Source organism: Ammospiza nelsoni, chromosome 10, assembly GCF_027579445.1.
Source record: "Ammospiza nelsoni isolate bAmmNel1 chromosome 10, bAmmNel1.pri, whole genome shotgun sequence".
NCBI classification, from domain to species: Eukaryota; Metazoa; Chordata; class Aves; order Passeriformes; family Passerellidae; genus Ammospiza; species Ammospiza nelsoni.
Genome location: NC_080642.1, coordinates 19240039 through 19258660, shown reverse-complemented (window position 1 = coordinate 19258660; position 18622 = coordinate 19240039). Strand labels below are relative to the sequence as shown.

Below are 18622 nucleotides of genomic sequence, written 5' to 3'. Positions count from 1 at the left end.
TCGTCCCTGCAGCGCCTGGTGAGCCGAGGGGGTCCCGCTGCTCTCTCTCAGCGCGGGGGGCTCCCGGTCGGGTTCGGGGCACGTTTCGCCCCACGGAATGGAGCGGAGCAGGCAGCGCTGTGGGGTGTACGCGGTCTGTGCATCCCAGCGCCGGTGGAGCGTCCGGCTGTGGGGAGCAGGGGGGACCTGGGGAGAACCCTATCGGTTGTGATAGAGTCCTCCCCAGGACGAGGGATGCGTCGGAGAGTGATCATGAAGTGGGGAGTTCCTTGCATGAGAATGTGGGGAGACGGCCTGTGTGGGTCTTCTATATGAGGATGGCTACTGTATGAGAGAGCATCTATTTGGGGATAGCTACATGGGAGAGCATCCATGTCAGAGATCAGTCTGGGGGATACTGGCACATCACATGCGCGGGGTACCTCCGCATCCAGCGGCACCAATCCCCACGACACTCCTTCTTCCCCTTTTTCCCCCCGCCCCCCCCCGTCTCGCCGCTCGCTCCTCCTTAAGTGCCCGCCCCGTCCCAGCCTCCCTCCGCCCCGTCCCGCCCCGCTCCCTCCAAGCGAGGGAATAAAGTTGCGCACCGGGGCGGGCGGTCCTGGCTGGAGTGGAGCGGGGCTCAGGCGGAGAGCAGTGCCGCTCGCCGGCGGGAGCGCCGGGCCATGGCCTCGCAGGAGCTGGCGCAGAAGCTGCAGCGCCGGCTGCAGCTGGAGGAGAGTGGGGCAGCGGCGGAGGGCGAGGTAGAGGCGGTCAAGGACGCGGCGGCGGCCGAGGAGATGGAAGATCGGAGCTGCTTGACGGCCAGCGCGGGCGCAGAGCTGAGCGCTAAGCTGTGCCGGCGGCAGGACATAAACGAGGGCGCGGCGCAGCCCCGGCGGGCCGCCGTCTTCAACCCCTACACCGAGTTCAAGGAGTTTAGCCGCCGGCAGATCAAGGACATGGAGCGCATGTTCCGCCTGTGAGTGGGGCGGGAGCGGGGCGGGGGGCTCGCTGCCCGGCCCGTGGGCTCCGGGGCTGGGCTCTGCCTTCCCCCGCAGCCCCTCCCGGCGCCGGCCCCCGGGGGCACATCTGGAGAGGGGCTGCCCGCTCTCAGCGGCACGCTCGCATTTCTCCGCGGTTTTGCGGTCGGGCTGGAGGAAGCCGCGGCGCGCTCGCAGCGCCATCTGAGCCCCAGATTGTCCCTGTGCTTTGCCGGGGGGGCTCGTAGAGTTTGTCTGGGGCTCAGCCTTGCGTTTAATTCGCGGCCTCTGTTCTGCTTGGGATTGGGTCGGTGGCTGTTTCTGGTGAACACCCAGGAGCGATGGCTTTGCGGGACGCTCTGGATAGGACGGGGGGAAAGCGCAGGCAGTCTTCTGCCCCACACCCTGGGTACCAGCTGGGTCTGTGTGCCGGGACCCGGCAGAGGCGCTGGACATGTGCCCGAAAGAGCTGCGACCCTGAGCACCCCTAAGCAGTCCTGCTGGCTCTGCCTGGCAGTGTCCGAGCTACACGCAGAGTCCTGTCTGCCGGGCTTGGTGCTCCCTCCCGTGCACCCAAGCAAAGGGTGAGCTTCCTCTTGCTATTCCTTTCGTGGGGGCTGGGATGGGATTCCCCTCCTAGCAGGAAGGTTTGTGTTAAAGTCAAGCTGCTGCTAGCCACAGGGAGAGCTGCTTCTGTAAGCAGAAAGGCTTGGCCCTCCCCGGGACCATGATCCTGCCTTTTTCTCTCCTCCAGACTGTGTCCTGCTCCTGCAGTTAGGCTGTGTCTGGGTACCTTTGTCTGCACTCAGTTTTCCCTCCAGCACCACAGACCTGTGGGCTCCTGGGGACCAGTGTCCTTCCAGCCTCACAACCCGCTGCCAGACTGGGGGGGAGCTGCTGCCTGGCAGGAGATGGGAGGACAAAAGAACAAGGTGTGAAGATGTACTTCACCTTATGGAGGTGACTGAAGTGAGATTTGTGCCTTGTTAAATCATTGTTCTCCTAGCTGAAAGCTGCCTTGGGCACCTTGGATTGTTGTGAGACTATCAAGAGCTGGTTGAATGCTGTCAGCTCCCAGCACTGCGGGGTGTTGCCTGTCCCAGCCAGGCTGTTGCCACAGGAGACCAGGCGATGGGCTTTTGTGAGCTTACTGGAGTTGGGAGTTCTTTGTTGCACAGGCAGTGTTGTGTTGGCAGCTGGTGCAGAAAGCGAGGTGGTCCAGGCAGGACTGCTGCTCCACTCTCTGCTGTGTCCCTTTTCACTGTGCTTAAAGGGGATCCACTCTGTGGAACGCTGAGACATGGTGCTGTGAGGGGTGGAGGACAAACAATGCAGGCAAGGCCTGAAAGCTCTGCGTGAGAGCCTGGACTGGGCAGCGGCACTGCCTCAAGAGGGAAAAGGAAAGAAATGGCGGTGGTTTTGGGAAATTAAAAGTGGAAGAGCTGAATTGCAGCCTAATTTTTCAACAATGAGCTCATTAAACACTAGCCTTGTAAGCAGGAAAAGCTTGGCTTTGCAGTTGAATGCTAATCAGCTGGTCAATGTAGCTGGAAAGCATTGCATACCCTGTGAGAACTGCTGGTGCCAATGGGGGAGAAGGTGGGCTGCATGCTCCCCTCTGTGTTTCCTGGACAGGCAGCCAGGAAACTGTGTCCTGGTATTCACTGTTACAGGCAACTGAGGTTTGCAGTGGCAGAGGATCTCGTCTTTGCTCCATCTGCTGCCAGTGACCTGTCTCAACTATTGGCTGACATCACGTGCTCCATGAGGAGAGGAAATGGTCCCCTTAATTCCTTGTCAGTCAGAGCTTGAGTTAATGTGATTAAGGCTTTAATTCTCTGTATGGCTTGTTGGCCCTGGCCACCACAACTCGGGGTCTTTCTTACATCCCCCTCTCAAAGGCTTATTTTTTTCCTTTAGTATCTTCTCATTGCCACAGGATGCCAGGTTTCCACTATGAAACTTCCCATAAAAAAAAATGTTTCTTATCAGTTTAGTGGGACTTTTAAATCTGTAGTTCAGACTAAATTTGAACCTGTAGTCCTGTGCATGATGTGGACTGGGTCATGGTGCTCCAGCTAAAAAGGTGTCCTGGTGATAGCAGCTGCCCTGAATGCCTGTCAGGGCATCCCATGGAATGGATGGTGGCTGTGACTGCCAGGGTGGAAGCGAAGAACTCATCTGAAAGTGAGACTTCTCAAAATATAGTGCTCCAGCCAGTGCTGTGTGCTGCTAGCTACACCAGGAGCATCCTTCCAGAGCAGAAGTAATGCTCTTTGCTCTGGCTGCCACAGCTGGGCTCACTTTTCCCCCTTCTCTTGTCCGAGCCTCCTCTTGTCAGCATCTGTTTTTTTGGCCCCATTCCACTGGAGATGGGGTGCAGGTATCTGCTGGAGTGCTGGGTGCAGGCAGCTCTCAGGATGGGTATTTTTTTTTGGCAGAAACCAGGAAGTCTGCAGCTCAGGCTAATTATAATGTGACCTAATTAGCTGCCTATTCTGACAATATGTGAGGACCATGATAACCTCTCTTTCCTGAGTTGTCTAAGTGAACTCTCAGGGCCTCTGGAGTCTCACAGCTCCCCTTGGTGCCATCTTTGTCCAGGAAAATGGCAGAGAGGAGTGTGGAAGCCAGGCAGGGAGGCTCTGCCTGGCAGGAATGACCTTTATGAGAAATGTAGAGGGGGAGGAAAACAGAGAGCAGCTTCATCTGTGGGGCACGAGGGAGTGGAGAAATTCCAGTCTTGCTATTGCTTTTTATATCCTAGGGAATTTCTTGTGTTGCCCACACATTGCATAAGTGCCTTGCATCTGGCTGGTAGGAGAGGCAGTGATGTCCCCTTGCCCTCCTGGAGCCACTTTGCCACGTGCCCCAGCCTTGTCTGTCGTTCTGCAGCAGAGCTGCTCTCTCCAGAGCTGCTGTGGGCTGTATGTGACCGGCTGTCTGTGGACTTCCAGTGGGCAGGGAGGTTATTCTCATGGGCACTCAGCCTGGGCCTGCAGGTCTTGCCCAATGGCTTGGACAAGATCTTAGTGGAGGAGAGTCTCATTTTGCCCTCATGTCCCTCCAAAAGCTGGAGATCTCCTTCTGCCTGGGCTGGGAGGATGAAGCTGCATGTGGCCAAGGAGCCTGCTCCTGTCCCCACCCTGGTATGGAGGAATTGTTTCCAAAGCTCTTGGCAATAGAATAGACTATTCCATTTGGAATGGAGCATCAATGATCATATCTAGTTCGACTGCCTGATGGCTTCAGGGCTGACCAAAAGTTAAGCCCTGTTATTAAAGGCATTGTCTAAATGTCTCTTAGACACTGACAGACTTGGGGCACTGACCACCTTTCTAGGAAGCTGTTCCACGGTGTGACAGCCCTCTCAGGCTGAAAGAAAGGTTTCCTCAGGTCCAGTCTCATCTCCTCTGAGGCAGTTTTGAACCATTCCCATTTATCCTATCACTGGATATCAGGGAGCAGAGATTAGCACCCCCTTCTCCATGTAAGGTGAAACACAATGCTCAGAGGGAATAAAGTGCTACTTAGGATTTGAAATATTTAAGAGGAGATTATTACTTTAGCACCATTATTCCAACTGCTTTACTTCAAAGCCTCAATTAGGCCATTGCAGCATACAGGAACTGCAGATCAAAGTACAGGTGCCCATAGTATTGTGAAGCAAGGTAAGGTGCATGCAGCAAGCATGTACAGGGAGGGCAGGTTCTCATTCCAGCTTTTCTCAAGACATGTGAATGTTTAGAAACTGTTCTTTGATCCTTCAGCATCTGTAATTTCTCATTCAGTTGTCCTTTTTTGTTAAGTGGGGTTTTAGAGGCAGCTGGAAGGTGACTACAGAGTCACTACAAGTGATGCAGTCCTTGGCATTTCCTTTTTTCTCCCTTCCTGATCCCTCTTTCTTCTGTAATGTGAACCCCAGCACCTGTGTAACCCCAGTGCAATATTTTCACTTGGGCAGTAATTGTGCCTAACAGACTTTGTGCTCTTAAACAAGTCTGTTCAGCAAGTATTCCCCCCTTCCTCTGCTTTTGTGTCCTGCTTTCCTCTCCCAGTGTTTCAGCAGCCAGGCACACTCTGCAGTCCGGGTGGAAGCGAGCCAGCACGAGAATCTGGGTGCATCCTTGTTGCAGCAGATTTTGGCAGCCACTGCTGTGTCTCATTGCTGCCAGGAACGCTCCTGTGGCAGCAGCGTGGCAAAGTTTCATCGCAGCAGCCACGGTGCCCGTACCTGCCTGCGGCATCCCAGCTGTTACAGGTGGGATCTGCTGTGACCACGGCACTGACCTGCAGCTGGAGTGACATGTGACATGAGGTGTCTGTGCCTGTGACACAATTCCCCTCTGTCTGTAATGCCTGTGCATCACTCGGGTGAGGCTTGGCTCATGCCCTGGGGAGCTTTGAGTGTGAAGGAAGCAAAGCACTGGTGTCAGAGCAGGACAGTGAGTGATGGCAGGGCTCACCTGAGTGCTGCGTGCTCTTGCCGTTCCACTCCTGGAGTTCAGATTGGGATGGCTCCCCTGGATGCTGGGCTGTGTTTAACTTGCCCTGGTGCCCTCTTCCAGCTCTGCCTATGAAGGTAATGGCTGTCCATCACCAGCACGCAGGAGCTGTGTGTGAGAGGTGCCCAGGGCTGTCTGAGCCCAGGGCCCTGACAGGGGGCTCCCAAAAGGCAAACAGGGGAGTTTTTTGATCTCTCAAAAGACAGACTGTGGGGTCTTTGGTAGGACTGAGGTGTGCTGGGAGCGTCAACTGGCCAGCAAGGTGCAGTCTGCATTGTGCCCCACAGTGCTGAATGCCTGTGGTCTGTTGGGGGTGGGCGGTGGGGAATGAATAGTGCTGTTTCTCGTGCCATGTAAATATGCCTCTCCCTAAATAGTCTGGCTGTGCAGCAGCTGGGTGGCTGTACCCAGGTCCTAAAATAGTTTGGCTGTTTTAGGAGGTGAGGGGGCAGGGAAGGAATGTAGCAGTTTGCAGGGTGCTGCCATTGTGTTTCAGTGCCCCTCTGTCTGGCTGTCCCTGAGTGCAGGGGACTGGTAACCTGATTTCTGGGTGCCTCTCAGCACCAGCTGTACTCATGCTCAACACCCATTGTGTGGCTGGTACAGAGTGCTGCTCAGCCAGGCCTGCTCTTGGCAAGACCCCATTTCTCACAATCCTGGCTTTGTCCTGCCTCTCTGCAGGGATGAGCCCTGAAGCTGTGCCCCATGCTTAACCCTTTCAGGGCAGCGTGCTGGCCCCTGGGCCAGCGTTTACCTACAGGTAGTGTCCATAACAGGAGGGTGAGATGACCACAGCAGGCATGGGCTGTGCTTGTGCCCTACTTCTGCCTTCATCTCTGTTACACAGAGCTTCTGTGTGGGGCTGGGCAGTGTCCCAACCTCAGGTGAACAGCCCTTGGAGGGGACCTTGGTATTACTTTATTTCTGCACCCAGCCAAAGGGCAGCATGAGCCTGCTAGGCCCCCCAAAAATCCAGCAACCCCAGGTGCCTCTCTGCCATTGCACATTTTGCTGCTGTGTCTAATCAAAGCACTGCATCTCCAACAGTGACAGCTCTGCACCCTTTCTCCCAAACTTGAAAGAAAAGCAAATTGACAATTAAATATTGCACTTGCTATGCTTCTGTGATGTCTTAGAAGTGCATCTCAGTGTTGGGTTGGGTAATGCTGTGAATATGCTTTAATTAACTGACAGCTTCCTTGCTGTGAAGAACCTGCTGTACTTCTTCCCTGTGACATCCCAGGTCTGTGACCTGGTTTCTGCTCTGATAGAGGTTTCTTTCCTAGTTTTTCAGAAGGTGGTCCAGCCTGGAGGGCTCATGGGTTCTCTGACTATAGAGAGTGCAGGCAGGGGTAGCAGGGGCTCTGTGCCAGCCTAGTCTGGCAGTTATGTCCCTGTCATTGGGAGTCTCTTAGTCCTGGGACCCTTGGAAACTAAGAGCCACAAGGAGTATCAGAAGTATTTGTGGGGGTGGTGGGACTCTGGAAAGTCATGGAGACTACCGTAGTTTGGGGAGAAAGCATGCTGTGCCTGCCTGTGCTCATGAAAGCAGGGGCAGAGATCTTGGCAGCAGCTCTGCCTTGTGCTGCCCTCGCCTGTATGCAGCTTGGGGCTGGTGGCTTTGTTCGTGCCTTCCTTTGCCACAGCTTCCTCTGTGGCTGTGAGGTTTTTCAGCTGGAAAGGGCTTTCTTCCAGGGTAACCACAACTGTGCAGATCTTTGTCTGGGATAGCTACAGCCCTCATTTCTTTGGAAGAGCGCTAACAGTCAATAAAAGATGATGGGTGGGGGGCTTTGGCTGGCTCCTGCCCACTGAAAAGCTTCAGCACTGTGCCTAGGATTTCCTGCTAAATGGCTGAAAGGATTTAACTCTGTCAGGGTTGAGATGGTGGCAGGGGGGCAATGGCAGGCTGTATGCCAAGGCTGAGCCCAGCTTGGGAGACTCTGCCCTGTCCTCTCCTGTGAAGCCCTAGCTCTGTGCTGAACCTTGATGGCAAGACCTGGATGAAAGAGGGCTGTTGAGTGGCTGATAACAGAGCACCCATCCCTGCAGCTTTTGGACTTTGAGAGCCGGTGATAGCCCTGGTGGGTGTGAAGCGCTGGTTGCTGGATGGGCCGGATGCTTTACCCACACCCACAGCAGATGTTGGGAGGAGTTGGTGCACAGTCCCAGGCTGTGCACAGCAGATCACTCGCTGCCTCCCCATCCCTAAAGAACTCCTCCCCTTGCACGGGTGCTTTCCTCTGAAGAGTCCTTGCAGTTCTTTGTGCTCCATGGGGAGCATGGTCCCACTCTAGTCTTGCTTCTGGAGGTGGGCACTGGTTTCCTCTGCCAGCCTCACCCTGTGGTGCAGCCCTGGTACCCCAGCCCTGGCTAGAATTGCTGTGCTCCCCTGGAACTGTCTTTCTGCTCTGCCCGGGCTTACAGAATAAACAGCTGCCCTGAAGTGCAGCTGTTGTAGTGGTGCTTGTTGTAGTACAAAAGCATTTTGGAGAGAAAAGATCTTAACAGCTAGAGGGGGAGAGTTTTGCTTACAGAGAAAGATTGCTTTCTGCCAAGAGGTTCTGCTTGGTCTCTGCTCCCTGTTCCTCCTTGAAACTAGCAGGAAACCTGGCAGCAGCTGACTCTGCATGCCTTTGCCTCACCGCATTGGTGCATGGTGTAAGCTGCGTGCAAGTTGCCTTCTTGCTGGACAGGCAAGTGAGTGAAATGGAAATCCCACTGAGATAAGCTGAGTTCCTCTGTGCTCCTTCTGTGTGGGTTGTTTGGTCTGAGCTCCCCTGAGCACTTCTCTCTTTGGTGAGACAGCTCTGAAAGCTGACAGCTACTTTTCTGTGCTTAATATATCTCAGCACTGGCCATGTCATGCAGCTTCCGCTCTCCCCTAAGCTTTGAACCTCACAGTGACTTTATCCATGTGCATGGTTCCTCTTCTGGGTGGATGAGTATGGGGATGGTGATGGTTAACCCTTTCCCCTTTGCACCCTGCAGGTATGACTCAGGACGGGATGGTTATATCGACCTGATGGAGCTGAAGCTCATGATGGAAAAGCTGGGAGCCCCTCAGACCCACCTGGGGCTGAAGAACATGATCAAGGAGGTGGATGAAGACTTTGATGGGAAGCTCAGCTTCCGTGAGGTGAGCGTGGCTGCAGTAACAGACAGGGCTGTGGGGTTGAAGGAAGAGGCAGCTGGGCCCCATAGCTGTGGGCTGCAGGTAGCACTCTCCCCTCTGTGTTTTTCCAGTGCTGGGGTGCAGTGGAGAAGGCAGTGAGCTTCCCCATGTCAAGGTGGAGGTTAGCATCATATGGAGATGCTAACCTCCATCTCCATATGGCAGTCATGGTACCTGATGCCAATGCTCTCCAACCTCCCTGCTTGCTCTGGAAGCACATTTGAGCCCTGTTGCAGCTGCTGGGAATGCTCACTGAGCTCCCTGTTGTAGCTGGAGGGAGTTATGTCCCTTGAGTTTCCAGGTCTCATTGCTTGGCTCCTGTGGTGCAGCAGCTGAGGCCTCATTTCAGGTGCAGTGCAGGAGCTCTGCTTGGAGCAGCTCAGATCATGGGGCACAAAAGGCTCTCTCTCCCAGCTGGTATTGGGACCCTCTCTGCATCATGCAGAGACCAGCCATGGCAAGCTTTATGAGGGGTGGTCACCTCCCTGCAACAAGGAATAAATGTGTGGATGCAGCAGTTTGGCTCTGCATGCTGGCTCAGCAGGGACACAGCTCAAACAGGTCTGTCTGTTACCACTCTATTGTGGCAGCTGGGAGGACAGGCCAGGATCCTCTGCCAGGCAGACGAAGAGAGGAAATTTGAGCAGTGACCTGCATGTACTCAGGGGTACCCAAATCATCTCAGCAGGAATGAGGAACCCAGGTACCAAAAGCTCCTGTTGCATCAACTCATCCTCTCAGACTTTGGTAGCTGGCTCAGTCACAAGCAAATGTCACACTGTGGCTTTCTGAATTAACCCACAGCCTCTTAGGCAGCAAGAGGAGGGGCAGCACTGTGTATGTCCTGCACCAGTTTTGAGGGCTGTGCTGCTTCCTTCTGTCCTGTGGGATGTCTGCAGTGGGCCCCAGCAGCTGGGCTTCCTAGTTTCTGCAGGCATGATGATCTCACCATGCCCCTTCCAGGGTAGGGCTCAGAACATCAGGCTCTCCATTGTGGAAGTTTGAGAGCTTTGTCAGTGCTGGGAGGGAGGATGAGCAGCCAAGGCCTGTGACTGGCTGGGCTGGTTGGGGTATGAGGGGTGACTGTCACTCATAGAGCTGCTGCGCCATCTCTGCACCGGCACATCACACCATGTTCCTCTGCTTTTGTGCCCCAAAGGCTTTGTTGGGTTTATTTCACTGTGAGAGGGTAGCACAAAAAGACAGAGGCCAAAGACTTGGGTTACGAGAGAGGAGAAAGGATATGCAAATCTGGGAACTGAGAGCCTGTCCCTGAGTTCCCTGCTGCCCGGTCAGAGGTGAACTGGAAGTAGCAAAGAATCCAGTGGAGCAGGAAGAGCACCATGCCCATGGCCCCAGGTGTCTGATTGCCAAATCCCTGTGTAGGCTCAGGAGCCCTCCGTGTGCATTCTGGGCCTCCCTTCATTGCAGTGAAGAGCTGGGGGCAGCCTCTGGGCTTGCTGCAGGGACTCTCTCCCATGGAAGAGAAATGCCTTTATCCTCAAGGCCCTGAAACGATGTCCCAGCATCAGTGGCATGGCATGAGTAGCAGAGCAGCTCTTCTGCTGCCACCTGTTTGGAGCACAGCCTCCTGCAGGGGTGCCTGTGCTGCCAGCCCCTGGCATGTGGCACAGGCAGCTGGTGCTGTTCAAGTGTCTTGCCAGAAGGGAAAACAATGGTCATGCAACAAGCTTGAGAGGCCCATGGGTTGGAATGAGGGAGCATCACTGGCAGAGCTCTGGGGACAAATTACACAGCAGCTTTGGCAGACGCACAAAGCTTCCTGTGGTAGAGAGGAGCAGGATGCTTCTTGCCTTGCTGCAGATGTGCCCTGTTCAGCTGCTGTGTTCAGGCAGAGGGCTGACGGGGAAGCAGGTTTCCTGGTGGGTCAGGAGACCTCAACCATAGGCCTGTCCCATTCTGCCTCTCATTGGTGGCAAGCAAGCATGTGGAGGGTGACGAAGCTGACTCAGGTTATTCAGCTTATCCCTGAAGAAACCAGGTTTAAATGAGTATCTGAACTCAGTAGGGTGCATCTATAGCACTTGAGAGCTCCTGTCTGCCTATCCAGAGAATACCAAGTCCTGGCATACGTATATGAACATACTCTTCTTGTGGCCTGGCCACAGAATTGGTAGGGACCTCTTTCACTTGCAATAGATCACCTTTTTCTACTGCTTTGAGTAGTGTCCTCCCATCCCAGATAAGCTGTTCCCTGGCAAACAGGCTGCTGATGAACCACAGGCCCTGTTAGGAAAGCTGCCTTGTACCATTGACCTTTGAACATCCACCAATACATTAACAATTAACTGTACAGGGCTCCTGCCATGACTCAAATAATGAAATTTAGGCTTAAAATGATAAGGTATAGTGGAGGGAAAAAATCCCCACGCCTCTGACTGTGTAGTTCCATCATTACCACAGGAAACTGGAGTTAATTGCTGTGATAGTAATGTGTAATTGGAACTGCTACTTAGAACACACAGAAATCCACCCACTGTCCTCTACACCCTCACCAGCTGAAATGTTGATTCACATGATGTGTTTGCTACCAGAGCTAGTGCAAACCACATCCTTACATAGTGCTGCTTTTCTGGCAAGCTGTTGTTGCAAGGCTACTGCTGTTGCCTGTCAGTCCCACCCCTTTCCTTGCATGATGCCCAGCCTGGCCCTTGGCATAGGTCTTGGGTCATGAAGGATGTGACAGCAGATACAATTTACCAGGTTAGTGGGTTGGAAAGTCTGGGTCGTGTTGTCCTCTTTGAGAGCAGAGCTTTGAAAGGTACCTACCTGCGTTATTCACTTTTGCTTCTCTGTTGACATTTCCTTGAGACTTAACTGCACATGGTGTGTCCTGGGCCCAGCAAGGGTGTTACACAGGCTGGCAGTGGGAGCTGAATGCAGACTGCTGGAGTTCTCTAGTTAGTAAGAACCAATACCCCAAGGTAAGGTGGGCTGCAGGCTGTGTGCTGGAGTGATTGCTGCTGAGCTCCTGTGGGAAACCAGCATGATGTCCCCTAGTGCACCTTGCTGGATCCTTGGGACTGACATTGTGCTCTGTCCACCCTAAGCAGTGTTTTAGTCCCAAGTTTCCTTTAACTCAGCCTGCCCTTTGCGGCCACAGCAGCCTATATTCTAGAGACTGCTGCGCCATCCCTAAGTTGCAGGATGATTCATGCTCACTTGTACTCATGACCCAGTCCCTCCCCAGGTGACAGCTGTATCAGACCTCAGGGTTGTGCTGTCTTCACTGCTCTTTTCCAATGCCAGGAAGTGGGACTTTCAGGGTGGAGCAGGAGGAAGCATGACTAATTCCAGCCTAGCTGCCAGCCCTCTGTGTCACAGTGCCTGGTGGGGGCAAAGGGGAACTAGCCCGAGCCCAGTGGATCTGAGCAGAGGGAGAGGACGTCTTGGGGAGGATTGGGTTTCTTTCCTAAAGAAGCCATTTATTTTTTACATGAAAACCAGTGAACCACGTATTTAGTTTGTTTCCTAAGTGTGTGTACTGGGTTTGCATAGCCAGGTTTTCATAGGGGGTCTACAAGGAGTAGCTTCTGTGAGAAGCTGTTAGAATCTTCCCCTGTGTCTGGTAAGCCAAAGCCAGCTGGCTCCAGGACAGACCTGCCACTGACTGAGGTGAGCCAATCAGGAATGATAGTAATGCTTCTGTGGTAACATATATAAGAAGGTTAAAAAGTTCTTGTGCAGAGGTAATTATGGCCAGAGAAGAGAGAAGTGAGAATATGTGAGAGGAACAGCTTTGCAGACACCTGGGTCAGTGGAGAGGGAGGGACAGGAGGTGATCCAGGTGCTGGAGCTGAGGTTCCCTTGCAGCCTGTGGTGCAGAGCATGGTGAAACAGGCTGCAGCCTGTGGAGGTCCATGGGGATGCAGAAATCCACCTGCAGCCCATGGAGGATACCCATGCCGGAGCAGGTGGTTGCCTGAAAGGAAGATGTTAACCCATGGGAAGCCCATGCTGGAGCAGGGGAAGGACTCTTCTCCCTGCACAGTGGCAGGAACAACCTGTGAAGAACTGACCATAATCCCCATTCCCTATCTCCCTGTGCTGCAGGAGGTAGAGCTGGCAAGGAGGGAGGGGTGAGGGGAAGGTGTCTTTAAGATTTATTTTTCTTCTCATCATCCTGCTCCAATTTTGGTAGTAATAAATTCAATTAATATCCCCAAGTTGAGCCTTTTTTGCCTATGACAGTATTTTGGTGAATAATCTCTCTAGGGCCTTATAACTCATGAACTTTTGTTACATTTTCTCTCCCCTATCCAGATGAGAAGGGGAGTGATAAAGTGGCTTTGGTAGCCTGGCATCCAGCCAGGGTCAACCAACTACAAAGTGTTTGGAGAAGGAAAATTCCCTTGCCAAAGCCAGCCTGCTTTGTGCTTGCCCTGTGCTGAGCACTCACAGGTTAAGGGGCTGTTGCATGGAGCAGTGCCTGGTGAGCTGCCTGTGTGAGAGGGTGGCCAGCGCTGCTGTCATCCCCACACCCTTCCTCATGGGAGGCCTACCCAAACTCTTGCATTCCCACCAGCTTCTGCGAGCAGCTTGAAGCAGGGCTGTGTCAGTGTGAATGCTGGGACTCTGCTGCCCTCCTCTGGGACAGTTCGGGCTCTCAATAGGAAATGTCAGACTCCCCAGCCTGGCAGTCTGAGGAGCACAGCATTAGAGATATTTGATGTTCCTGTGCAAAGTGATTTCAGGGCAAGCCTACCTGGTGTCTGCAGTCTTCTGGCCTGGCCTGAAGTGCTGCATTGGTACAGCTTTGTTGCTTTGTGCTCCTTTTGTACCTGAGTGGCTTGTCCTTGTGTCTGTTCTCTCTGCACTGTTCCAAGCACTGAGACACCTCCTGGGGTCGCTAAGAATAGCAGGGACTTACAGGACCTCTGCAAGTACACCCAGACCTTCCACATCTTAACCTGGAGTTTGGTTGGCAGGTGGATGGTGGTGCAGAGGTCTTTATTTTTAAGCAGGCATGTCTTGTTCCTTCTGTTAAAACAAAAAGAAAAGGTATGTTTTTGTGGAATGAGACATAACTCTTGTTTTCATTTCCCTTTGCAATTCACTTCCCAATACGCACTCTGTTGTAGTGACTCTGGATTTGTTAAATGGACATGGTTCAGTGCAGGACAGAAGTTTCTCACCACCTTGCTCTGTGGACACTTGTTCAAGCCACTGTGTCACAAGGGCATGTATCTGGGCTGCTGTTCTCTCTAAAAGGACTGCACTAATGCCTTGGTTCAGAGAGGCATTCAGCCTGAGGTGAACTAGAGCTATGTTTGCCCTGCTTTCAGTGTCATGGGATGTGACCTGAGTCCCTAGAACACTGGGGAATCTGGTGGAGGGCTTGTGAGGGCTTATGGGAACATCAAGAGCTATATCTGAATGTGCCAGTGGTTGTACTGGGCAGGTGCAAAGGTGGTCTCCTTCCTCTGGCCATTACCAGGGCTCTGATTCCTGGGAAACCTTCTTTTCCTCTGAGATTCCTACTGCTTTTAGTCTCTAACAGAACTGTGTACTGGAACACAAGCTCCTTGCTGCCACTTGGTTTATATAGACCTGGTTTCCTTTGCTCTGAAATGTGAATTCCATCCCCCTCCACGTGATTGTGCTGTTTGTATTTTAAGTTGTTTGAGCCTCAGTGAAAAACCTGAATGTTTCCTCTCTGTCTTGCTAGTTCCTGCTGATTTTCCATAAAGCTGCAGCTGGGGAACTCGAGGAGGACAGCGGCCTGTTGACTCTGGCGAAGCTCTCGGAGATAGATGTGTCCATTGAGGGAGTCAAAGGAGCCAAGAACTTCTTTGAAGCTAAGGTATGATGTGGCACAGAGGCATATGAAAAAACTCAGCTGTAGCTGAAGCTCAGCTACTCAGCTGTAGCTGAGTTTCCTTTCAAATTTTGTTGGACACTAGCTAGGGTCTTTCTGTGGCTCAGTCAACACACCAGAGCAATGTCTGGCTGCACCCCACCAGCAATGACTGGCTGACCTGTGTCCCTGTGGCTGGAACTAGGTGGCTGACCTCTTTTAAAGACAAAGGTGTCCTGAAAAACTAATGCAATAGGGACAGAGTTTTCCCATTTTGCAAAACCTCCCTCAACCAGAACACTCTGAGTTCAGTTGTGAACGGAGTGTTTTGGAGTGTAGGATTTCAGATATCTCTTTCTCTGTAACCTTTGGAATCAAAATAATTCTGCAGGGTCCTGGGGTTGGCAGAAAGAGCTGTACACCATCCGAAGTTGACAAAGCACCCTTTCTGAAAGCTCTCTTGGAGAGAAAATAATCCTGCTTGTTTATATAAGAAGTTTTTTCCCAAGAGCCTAACACAGCTATTGCACAGCAGATGTACTGAGATGAAAGCTGGAAAAATAGCCAGCAAGTAAACAATGTCTCTTTGATCTGCAGATTATCCATGGTGTAGTATGATGTTCTCAGATTTGGCTGTGATTCAGAGTGTTTTCTGCAGTAGTTTCTCCCACTGCATACTCACAATCTATGCCCTCCTGCCTGGTAATAGAAATAATGTATGTGACCCAGTACTGATGGCCTTGTTTTGGTCACTTGTTAGTGACTTATTAGACAGTAGCCTTTCTTTTGTTGATGTTAAAGTAAAGGAAAGTAACAGGTATGGTGTGTAAATACCCAAGCATTGCAGTGTAATTAATACTTGAGCTGTCTTGGAAGAGTATCCCAGCAAGCACTGGGAGGTGCAGCAAGCGGTTCTGTGTTACTCATCTGGGAGTAGCTCAGGCTTTGGCTCTCCCTCTGATGCAAGCCTTGACACTTGTTTATTTTCTCTCTGTCTCATGAAGGCTCAAGCCCTCTCCTCAGCCAGTAAGTTTGAAGCAGAGATAAAAGCTGAGCAGGATGAGCGAAAGCGGGAAGAGGAGGAAAGGAAGCACCGCCGAGCAGCTTTCAGGGAGTTAAAGTCTGCATTCACCCAGTAACCAACCAGCCAATATGCACTCTGAAATTGCACACCACTTGGTACGTTTCCCAGATCAGGGCTCTGCCTGGACAGAACTGCTTGGATCCTGCCTAAAACTCATCACAGCTTTGCTAGCCTTCCTTTCTGGAAGATCCTCCTGAGCTCCTAAGGGCACAACTCTCGCAGTCACTATGCATTTATACTGATGTGAATAGTGGGGGCTGTGTCCGGGCTGCTTGCTCTGAACTGTTAGGAGCACATGACCCTAAAGCAGAAACAGCAGGTAGCAAATCCTGGGTGAGCACTGACAAGCGTCATGTTTGCCTACTTCATTCTTTCCTATAGATCCTTTTTCTCTTAATCCTGTATTAATTCATTCCTTGCTTACAGGCAAGTAGTAAGGTCTTGTGTAAATCAGGGTGTACAAAGTACAGTTTGACTTCTGTATGTTTGTACTGCTGTTGGGTGTTGTCACCCTTTTCTTATTCCTCAAAGCCCCGTGCCACAGGCACCATGAAAACACTGTGAAGAGAGAAAGATAATTACTAGGGACATGGATCAAATTCATTATCATTTCCTGTAGCATTTTCTGCCACCCAGCGTGTTGAAGAGTCTTCCAGTTTCTCTTCTCTGAAGTGCCATAGTAACAAACCCTTCAATCAGAGGTGAGATTCCCCAAGACTTCAAAGGGAAGAAGCTGGCTTTCTTAAATGAGGAATAGAAAACTGAGTTGTCTGACCATTTATCTTCTTTCACATTCCATCACATTTAGTGTACTGTACAGCTTCACTATTACTTTCCAGGCTTAGGCAGCTGTATCTGTTTTTAGGGGGTATTGTCAGCTGGACAGTGCAATTGGATGGCATGCTGGGCTTTTCTATTTTGGAATTTGCTCATAGCCTGAATCATGAAGGTGACATTGTTTGATGTTATTAGAGGCACAACAGAGGATGCCAGCACACCATACTGAGCACCCCCTGCTCAGAGAGCAGGAAGGTGAGCACATTTAGCTGAACTGAATTTGAGGGCTTGCATTATACTATTGGCCATTTCTTCTTGGAAACATGGGGAACTTGCCCACAAATGTTGAGATGCCCATTGCTTGTCTGGATATAAACACTGTTGGTCATGGCAGGGGAACTTCCCTCAGAGACCTCTTCCAAGACATGGATTTGCTGAAATTCTGCCTCTGATCTTGCCCAAATTCATGGCAAAATGTTAATTTTTTTTTCCCAGAACAAAACTCACCAGTCATCTTTTCACTTGTCTATTTTGCTTCTTAAACTGTGAGCACTAAACTGTGAGCATGGAATAATAAATAGAAAAACCTCTACTCTTTAATGTCAGGTGAAAGAATTGCTAAACAATTAAACTGTGTATATATCTTCACAGATTATATTTTATAAATCACGCTTTTGTAGCTAAATATTTATAATTAAATGTTTTTATACTTTACAACAAAGCAGATAATTTCATCTTCAATTATTTCTCCTGTTGCTGAAATGTAAAAATAAAGCATTGTTATCTCCAGTCTTGTCTGTGGCTTATTTCAGGTCTTTGAATATAGTATTTTTCATAAATTTTAATAGTAATCCCCAAAGCCCGGCATCCTGACTTGGATGAGTGGGGGAAGTGTTCAACCCCTTCTTGAGAACACTTCCTGTTCTGCACAGCAGTTCTGGTGTAAAAAGCCCTAATGTTTGCATTCCCTCAGAAAGGGACATGGCTGTGTAAATACTTGAAATACTGCCTGCTGCTAAATGTTGACATCTGAAGGTTGTCAGCCTTTCCTTATCTTAAAATAGCCTCAGTCTCAGCCCCCATAGTGCCCCAGCTGGGAGCTGGGCAGGTTGCTTCAGCTGGAATTCCTTTTGCATTTCCTGCTTCTGCCTTTATTAAGGGAGAAAAAAGAAAAATACATGGCTGTGTGAAAATATGTCTCCAAGAATTTTGTTTCTACTATTGCTGATCTGCTAAGCTTTGCTGCAGGGCACACTGAGGAGGGGGTTCAGGAAGAGGTTTAACCATGCCTTGTTTCAGGTCCAGTGATGAAATAGAAACCATAAATATTTCATTCCATGCAGCTCTGCTCTGAGCCAATACATTCACTGTGTCTCTGAGTCCTCAGGTCTCAGAGGCCAGGTAAAATCAGCGTGAAGGTTCCTTACTCTCCATTTCCCCAGGAAAATTGTGACACTGCAGCTCTTGATTTTTTCTTTGTTTGTTGTTGGTTTGTGTTGTTGTTTTTTTTTTTTTTTTTTTACAGCACAGTAAGCACTGCTGAGTTCTGCTGCTTTGCACATGCAGCTGGGTAAGGAGCCCAGGGCTGCAGGAGAAGATGGTGGAAAAAGGCTTTCCAGTGGTTTTATTTTAATAGAATTGAGTCAACTCCAGCTGACAAGTTTCAGTAAGGAAATGAGCATTGTCTATGGTTTTGCTCAATTCAAATGGGTGCTGTTAGCTGGGACCTGCATTCAGTGCAGTGAACAGTAAGTGCTTTTGGATGTGCATTTATTTAGAAGTTGCAGCAATGTGTGTGTTGAAATTAGCTTTGCAAAAATGGACATTGGGAAATTAATTGCTTTCTAAATTGTTCTGTTTTACTGGCAATTATTGGATTAGATAACTGTCATTAAGTTATGCAGAAGTACTAAAGAGAAGTTGTCTAACTGTATCTCCCACCTAAAACCATGTGAAAACACTTAGTTATATTTACCTGTAATTTATCTATTACAATCCTTGATGCTCTGCCCTTCTATGCCTGATGTCACCTCAGGTGGCTCTCAAATGTCCCGGCAATCCCAACTCTCTTTAGTGGTGCTTGCTGGTACATTATTGCCTCTCTGCTATTTCTGACATGCCACAAGTGACTCTTAAGTCGGTGATGGCAAGTAGAGGAGCTTGATGAAAAACCTGTTGTGCTTAGTGGTCTTTCTCAAAAGGGACAATCACTTGCCTCAAGTATTTCATGTGTTTCATTCATCTAGAATGGAAACTTCAGGTAGTCCTTGATCCCTGAAGGGATTTTGTTTAACAAAAACT

General features: G+C 50.8%; 1 protein-coding gene across 1 annotated transcript; it reads left to right on the top strand.

Moving 5' to 3' along the window:
• Positions 1-581: 581 nt before the first annotated feature.
• EFHD1 (EF-hand domain family member D1) lies at positions 582-17110 on the top strand. The gene is made up of 4 exons (XM_059479396.1): positions 582-961; positions 8459-8606; positions 14332-14466; positions 15465-17110. Exons 1-4 carry the CDS (start codon positions 666-668, stop codon positions 15597-15599), a joined length of 714 nt encoding a protein of 237 aa, XP_059335379.1. The 5' UTR covers positions 582-665; the 3' UTR covers positions 15600-17110.
• Positions 17111-18622: the final 1512 nt, after the last annotated feature.